This window comes from Crotalus tigris, unplaced genomic scaffold (genome assembly GCF_016545835.1).
Source record: "Crotalus tigris isolate CLP2741 ecotype Arizona unplaced genomic scaffold, ASM1654583v1 scf7180000024321.1087588, whole genome shotgun sequence".
Taxonomy (NCBI): domain Eukaryota; kingdom Metazoa; phylum Chordata; class Lepidosauria; order Squamata; family Viperidae; genus Crotalus; species Crotalus tigris.
In genome coordinates this window covers 1,036,718-1,044,878 of record NW_024100493.1, presented here as the reverse complement: position 1 = coordinate 1,044,878, position 8,161 = coordinate 1,036,718, and the positions used below count along the sequence as shown (strand labels likewise).

The 8,161-nt window shown below is 42.8% G+C and overlaps 1 protein-coding gene across 3 annotated transcripts in view; it reads left to right on the top strand.

The window, feature by feature from the left end:
- Window positions 1-2,893: 2,893 nt before the first annotated feature.
- The window catches only part of ATP8A1 (ATPase phospholipid transporting 8A1), a 76,989-nt gene continuing 71,721 nt past the window's right edge, over window positions 2,894-8,161 (top strand). For all 3 annotated transcript variants that reach the window (XM_039325222.1, XM_039325223.1, XM_039325221.1), the window contains exon 1: window positions 2,894-3,094. In XM_039325222.1, the coding sequence (XP_039181156.1) occupies window positions 3,046-3,094 (49 nt within the window). In that variant the 5' untranslated portion in view covers window positions 2,894-3,045. The remainder of the gene's footprint in view (window positions 3,095-8,161) is intronic.

Sequence of the window (8,161 nt, the reverse complement as noted above, 5' to 3'; positions counted from 1 at the left end):
CAGAGCATTCATAACTTCTGGAGGCAAGTCATTCCACTGAATAATAACAACAACAATAATTATAATAATTAATAGTAATAATAGTAATAATAAAGCAACTATTCTTTATATGTTTTAGCCTCCAGTCCCCTGATCATCTTTTGTTGCTCTTCTCTGCACTCTTTCCAGAGTCTCAACATCTTTTTTACACCCTGCTGACCAAAACTGGACGCAGTATTTTTGAGTTTTCTGCCTTTAATTTCAAAGGATGACATCCAATTTTAACACTGTAAAGAATGGCCAAAAAAAACCCTCCAGCTCTTGGCGTTATTATCTTGGCATTTCTAATAATTGCCAAGTAAGATATTTCTATCTTTTTCAATTTTGTAAAGAGCTAAATAGTATATTGTGTGAGAGACCTATTTGAGAGAGATGGATGATTCAGAAACGTGAATAAATATCAGAGTTTTTTTTTTAAAAAAAACCTTATCAATAGGTTGCAAATATACTGCTCACAAAAATAAAGGGAACACAAACGTATAGGATCCTATACGTTTGTGTTCCCTTTATTTTTTTGAGCAGTATATTTTAATTTAAATGTCCATATTCTTCCAGAATTGGAAGTATTAACAAATGAAAACGGTGCCTCCTAGATGTGAGAAGCTAAGGAAAGGTGCTGTCTATACGCAATATTCATGGACCATAATTTAAAGAATAATACTTTTAAAAAGTTTTCCCTTTTAAGAATCTGTGGTCTCTCTTGAAAACAGAGCACATTATTTTTCCAAGAATCATCTTGCTCCTTATTTAATAATCATCTCCTTTGCTTCGAGAACTTATTTAACGTTCATCTGTGTTGTCAATAAAACTTGCAGGCAACACTTACCACCTTTAAAAAAACAATATTTACTCTGTCTGGGAAACACTTTAATATTTGTTTGTACTGATAAACGTGTAGCTGGACACAATGTGAGCTTTATTGCTTCTTATTCTCTTACCAAGGATTTCATCCTGCTGAGCAAACAGTGAGCAGACTGGCAACTGCAGTCGCAATTTATTAAGAGTAGCCATTGTGATGATTCGGCACGCGGAAGAGGAACCACTTTTGAAAGTGGATCTGACATTTCCACAATAGTGATTAATGACTTCTCAGGGAGGGTTGTGGCTGCCTGCCCTCGTTAGTGATGTCACCACCGTAATGACAGAGTGATGCAACAGTTGTGTGAAATTGTTCAGCACTTGTGTGAAAATGGTTGTAGGCTCCAGTTTTCGGTATGCTGAGTATCTGCTGCTTGACAGTCCGTCTGTCCACAGTATCATTTCTACCTCTAATATCAATATATCATGTTTATCTATATTGATCCATTTATATCATCTATCGATCTATCTATATCAATCTAGGTATCTATCAACCTATCTGTCAATCATCTATTGAATATATCACTTATTATCTATATCTCTCTTCTAGCTATGATCTATTATTTATCATGTCTCTATCTATCCTATCGTATTATCTATTATCTAATCCTATCATCACCTCTCTCTCCTGCCTTTATTTAATATCTAATAACAAATATTTATAATCATTAATATAAGTGTGTGTAATAGGACTTGCTTGATCAGCTACACTCCACGTCCCGCAGAGCAGAATAGCTGCAGTTGTTGACAGCTCGCTTGTCCTAGGACCATCACTGTGTATGTATGATTTTTAAAATGTATTTCAATATTTAAACACCCCAGAACTGTGAGTGTTGCTGCATCATTTCAGTCTACACATAACCTAACTTCACTGTAGCCAACTGCTGTTACGTTGGAAAGAACGCTGCCAAGAACCCTTTTCATTTCCCATAATCAAAATGTCTGCAATATTGCAGCCATAGACAACTCCCTGGTTTAGGATTTCCTGGTGGTCTCCCATCCAGGCGCTACCCAATCCTTACAGGGCGCAAAAAGGCTCAAAGGAATTTCCTGGTGGTCTCCCATCCAGGCACTACCCAATCCTTGCAGGGTGCAAAAAAGGCTCAAAGGAATTTCCTGGTGGTCTCCCATCCAGGCACTACCCAATCCTTGCAGGGTGCAAAAAAGGCTCAAAGGAATTTCCTGGTGGGCTCCCATCCAGGCGCTACCCAATCCTTACAGGGTGCAAAAAAGGCTCAAAGGGACTTCCTGGTGGTCTCCCATCCAGGCACTACCCAATCCTTACAGGGCACAAAAAGGCTCTAAAGTATTTCCTGGTGGTCTCTCATCCAGGCGCTACCCAATCCTTACAGGGTGCAAAAAAGGCTCAAAAGGATTTCCTGGTGGTCTCCCATCCAGGTGCTACCCAATCCTTACAGGGTGCAAAAAAGGCTCAAAGGGATTTCCTGGTGGTCTCCCATCCAGGTGCTACCCAATCCTTACAGGGTGCAAAAAGGCTCAAAGGGATTTCCTGGTGGTCTCCCATCCTGGAGCTAACCAATCCTTACAGGGCGCAAAAAGGATCAAAGGCTTCAAACTCTACGGCGGCGGAGGAGACAAAAGAAGCCCATCACTAGCCTGCTTCATCTCAACAAATCCCGCCGGGCTTCCCACCCCCCCCCCGGCTTTTTATACTCTCCGCCCCGCCCCCTTTTCTTGCCCAGCCTACGCCCCGCCCCCAATTCTGGCCTGTTCCATTATTGACCTCCGGATCGCCCTTCCTCCCTTGATCAAAAAGCCCGGTCGAAAAGAGCTGTCTTTGCGGAGGGGGGGGGGAGAGAGGAGAGAAAGAGAAGGAGTTGGTACATTCCGAGAGGCAGGGAGGGAAAGCGGGAAGAGCAGGCGCGCCTCGGCGCGCAGGCGCAGGTGTTCAGGGGTGGGCGGGAGGGGGGGAGAGGAGGAAATCTCGCGACCGCATCCCCCCGCGCGCGCGGGGTGGGGGTGGGGGTTGTCCCTCAGGAAGAGGAGGAGGAGAGACAGACAGCGCTCCCAAGGAGGGGGAGAGAGAGAGAGAGAGAGAGAGAGAGAGAGAGCGCGCCTGCGCACGAGCGAGCGAAAGACGCGCTTCAACCCGTGAGGGGAACGCGCCTGCCGGGCGCCTGAGGCGAGATGCCCGCCGTTCAGAAGACCGTGTCGGAGCTGCGGTCCCGGGCGGAGGGTGAGTGGCCGGCCGGGGGGGGGGTGTGGAGGGCGAGGAAGAAGCCCCGAGCCTGAGGGGAGGGTCGCTGGTGGGGTTGGAAAAGGAGGCGCAGCCCCCTCAGCGCGGCTTCTCCTCCCTCGCTTGGCCCCGCCCGGAGGTCCCATGGGGGGGGGCTTGAACGCAGCCCCCCCCGTCTGCCTCCCCCTCCCCTCTCGGCTCGTGGCCCGGCCTTTTCCCCCCGTCCCTCCGCCAGGCAGAACCCCGGGGCTGGAGGGGACCCTGGAGGTCGTCTAGTCCGACCCCCCCCTGCCCGAGGAAGGAGACCCACCTCGCCAGTCTCTTCTGAAAAGCCTCCATTGTATGCAGTTGAATACTTGTGCAGGCTGAGGTTGGGAGGGGTCTCAAGAGGTCCTCTAGTCTGACCCCCCACCCTCCCTGCCCAAGGCAGGAAGCCTCACGTTATCCCAGACAAATGGTTATCCAGTCTCTTCTTTAAAAAAACTAAATTTGTGCAATTTAATACTTGTTCACTCTATGGTTCAGATGACTCTTGACTAAAGGGGTGGAAGGGACCTTGGAGGTTGTCTAGTCCAACCCCCTTGCCCGAGGCAGGAGACCTCATTCCCAAACAAATGGCTGCCCAATCTTTTCTTGGAAACCTCAGCAATGGAGCAGCCACAACTCCAGGAGGCAAAGTGTCCCACTGATCCATTGTTTTCCCTGTCAGGAAATTCCTCCTTAGCTTCCACCCATTGCTCAGGTCCTATGGAGTTTCAATTGACCCCTTCTTCCCTATGACAGCCCTTCAAGTATTGGAAAATACTATTATTCTATCCCTAATCCTTCTCTTCATTAGCCTAGAGCCTTACTTAGTTCCTTAACACATTCATTGTACGATTGAGCCTCCAGACCTTGAAGTATCTGCAGAGGTGGGTCAAAACACACCAAGGTGGCCACTGTACCCCCAGCCTCAAACTCTCACCCCATTTTACATCCATCAGTGTAAAAAGAAGGGAGGTCTTATTCTGGCAAGGCTGGCATTTTGACTTTTTTGACCACCTCTTCAATTATCCAGCTCCTTTAAAACACTCTGAGTCACTAATGGGAAAAATAACTATCATGTCTTCTTGGTGTCTGCTTTTGCCAATTCCACCCTTTTGGTCCTCCTGCTTCCTGAATGGAGTTTCTTTTCCCCAACAACTGACACCTCTTCCCCAATAATTAAATAGTCACGTGTTTCATGCAAATACCAGTAATCAATAATGGTTGATGGTGGTCTTAGGGGAATGGCAGCCCCTAGTTGGGTGAGGAAAGGGTTGGATGGTTTTGAATGGATCTCAAGGCTGTAGAAGGTTGAGCTTGATTGAAAAATCTTTGCCTTTTTACCTTCAACTTTGCGTCATATTTCACAAGAGCAATAGGAAGTGGCTCTCCCTGGTATGTTAAAATTCTGTTTTCATGGCTTTTGCTGTTTGCTAATAGTTTTCTGGACTATTTTATGTTACAGTGAAACAAACAGAATAAATTAATATTGATAAGAGTGTGGCTGAGATGGGATTTGGTAGTCCTAGGCCTGTGAAATGCTGATAAATACCCCCAGATTCCTCAACATCTGGGAGTGTTGGGGTATTAGGAAAAAATGTTAACTCATCTTTACTGAAATAAAGGGAACGACAAAATAGCCTAAAACAAATTGAAGAGAATTATTGCCCTTAGAGAATTGTTTGACGCTGAGAGATTTGGTTGCCGAAGCCTTTGATAATAATTTATGAGGTATATAGCATCTCAGTTTACAAGGTGTATCTCAGGCTTATTCTTGCCCCAGGTTGTGGTCAAGGTTAAAGGAATCCATAGGAGGAGATTTATTTGTTTTCCTGAAGTGTAGCAGAAGGTGAATGGAGAACCCTGGCTGTACACAGTGAGATTACCTCTCATGGTTTCATGTCGTATTGCTCAGTGTTCTCTGCAGCATGAGAGAGAATAAGAGAAAACAACCCATTCTGGATTGAATCCCTTAGATTTGTGATCAAATGAGAAGCTCCTGGTTATCTACCTCCAAATCTCGTCAGCGATATAATGCAATTTCATTCCAATATATGAGAACTACCAGGACTCAGATTTAGAGATGAGCAGAAAGCTATTACTCTAAGGAGAATATTGCACTTAATAATGGAACTCTTTTGCAAAAGGGGGGAAAATTTGCAAACATTTGATCTATCCTGATCAAAAGTATTAGAGAATTTATTTTCTTTTAATCATCAAAACAGCATGATTTCAGCTGGTGTTGTATATTTAAAATGAAATTAGATGCCACCATGCACTTTCAATTAGGTTGTACTTCACATAATTAAAATTGTTACTCTACTTTTGGAGGTTTTTTAATTAGTTTTTTATTTTTTTGCAATTTTTGGAACTGGATAGGCACAATTAAAAATCCAACACAACTTTTCTTAATGTAAATAAGTAATGTAATAAATTGATGAACAGTTCAGTCCTGTTCAGTTCCAACATTCCCCATTGACAATACTATTCAATTTGTCAAAACTGAATGTATGCCTGCACTATAGTATGTCTGAAATACATAATAAAGAATTCTTAAGTTTATTTTTATAGCCAGCATATCTGCAAGTGAAAGTTTTTGCTTTCTTCTTGCTTTGTTTTTGTTCTGCTGATGCAAGAAAGAGAAAGTTCTGTATATATCTGCTGTAATACAGCACTAAGCAAAACATTAAGATAAAAGCTTTTGTCATGCTTTACTCCACTATAAATATTTCTGTTGTATTCCTTTTTCTTCATAGAAAAAATATTTCTTAGCATTAATCATAATAAACACCTACAACCGTCTGTTTTTCATTACAGTATTAAATATGTGAATATGCTTATATAATTGTGTAAAAGTATATTAATATACGGCTGAAACATTAGACATTAATATTTGAAAATAATCTTCATAAATCATTTCTGATAAATCTACTAATTAGTACTAATATAAGTACAGTACAGAAATGTATGTTTATTAGACTTTGTGTGAACTAGTATATAATTTAAAATTTTCAGCAGGGAGCAATATTCTGTTTATTAGTTTTACTAATGACTAAGTAGTAGTTATTCGCATTAGTACCTAATATTTATCATATAAGTAGAATTGAGTGTACTACTATGGAAAGAATATATCTGAATAAATTATTGCAAGTTTTCAGTTTCCTTTTTTGTGAGCTTAAATAACGTGCTTACCTTTGTTTTACCCCTCTAAATTAAAAAGAAACAAAGCTGTTTGTGAAATATACAAGGCACATACCCATTTGTTTTAAAAGGGTCTACAAAATGCCATTTGGGCAAGTTCTGTTAGTTTTCTTCTCCTCTTGAGCAGCCAGGATGATAAACTTTGCTTCCATCTGTTCTTATCAATCACATGAGCCGGGCCATTCAAAGGAATGAGTTACAAAGATTGCTCAGAAAGCAAATGGGATCCGAAGTTACCTGTAGCTTTTGTAGTTTTTCTTTTCAGAAGGACAAAGCTATATAGCAGTGATGGCGAACCTTTTAGAGACCGAGTGCCCAAAAACCACCCCCCTCACCCCCGTCCCTGCTCTGCCCTGCCCGCTGGGCCACCCACCACCTCCACGGCCTGCCACAGATCACGCCTTCCACCCGCGCCCTGCAGCATCATCTGCATGCAATGGGGCGCAATGGCGGAGTCGTGTCCCTGCTACCCGGCTACCATGTACTTGGCTGCGCTTCTTTGCATGGGCCGTGCCCGGGGGCAATTCTCGGGGGGGCTGCTGGGGAGGAGGGGGCCATGGGAGGAGGCGGGGCTGGAACGACAGTGCGTGTGCCCACAGAGAGGGTTCCGAGTGCCGCCTCTGGCACGCGTGCCATAGGTTCGCCACCACTGCTATATAGCATTTTCTTGTTTTTAAAGAGACGGCTGTGAAAGTAGGAAGCTGCAAGGAGCTTTGGGGGCTGGATGGCCAGCACAGGTAGTCCTCGACTTACGATCGCGGTTGAGCCCAACTGCTGTTAAGCGGGACATTCGCTAAGTGAGTTTTGCCCCATTTTACGAACTTTGTCGCCACCGTTGTTAAGGGAATCACTCCAGTTGTGAAGTTAATAGCACTGTTGTTAAGTGGATCTGGCTTCCCCATTGATTTTGCTTGCCTGGGAGGTCACAAAAGCGGATCGCCTGGGACGCTGCGACCGTCATAAATATGAACCAATTGCCAAGGCTCTGAATATGGGTCACGTGACCATGGGGCACTGCAAGGGCCACAAGTGTGAAAAACGGTCAATCATTTTTTCAACGCAGTTGTAACTTTGACCGATCAGTAAATGGACTGTTGTAAGTTGAGCATTACCTGTTACCTAGTTTTCTTTCTCTCCTGTGAGATTAGCAGGCCTTGGGAAATTCTTTTTTTTTTTTAACAACATTTTATTAAATTTATATAAGTGAGGAAAAATAGGAACAATACAGGTCTGATAAAGGGAGAGGTAAAAGGAAAGGGGGAGGGGAAGGAAATAAGGAATTAGGGTAAAATAAGGATAGGTACAATCACATATTTCAACAAACAAGCAACCGTCCGGATCATAATAAGTAAATATCATATTCAACCATTTTTAACAAAGCTTAAACTGTAACGTATTAAAAACAATTCGTAAACAAATACGTTGATCTATTAAGTAAACACTGCTAATAAAATCTCAAAAAAATAAATAAATCCTAACAATCAAAAGTAACAAATGAAAATCAGTAAATCAGGAAAAGTAATCGTATCATCAAAATGTTAGTTAGAACTCGATTAAAAATCAGTCAACTATTCTAAAATATTGAATGCTTCAAATTCTAACGTGTCTCTCAACCTTGACAATTTTAAGGCATCTGGACTTCAACTCCCAGAATCCCACAGCCAGCATTGCTGGCTGTGGAATTCTGGGAGTTGAAGTCCACATGCCTTAAAATTGTCAAGGTTGAGAAACACTGCTCTAACCATTGATAAAATTTTTCGGCCTTGGGAAATTCTAATTGTGATCTGAAAGCCATATCAAACTTCTTACAGTTCAGCTAAGTTCCAGCCACATGGTTGAAGC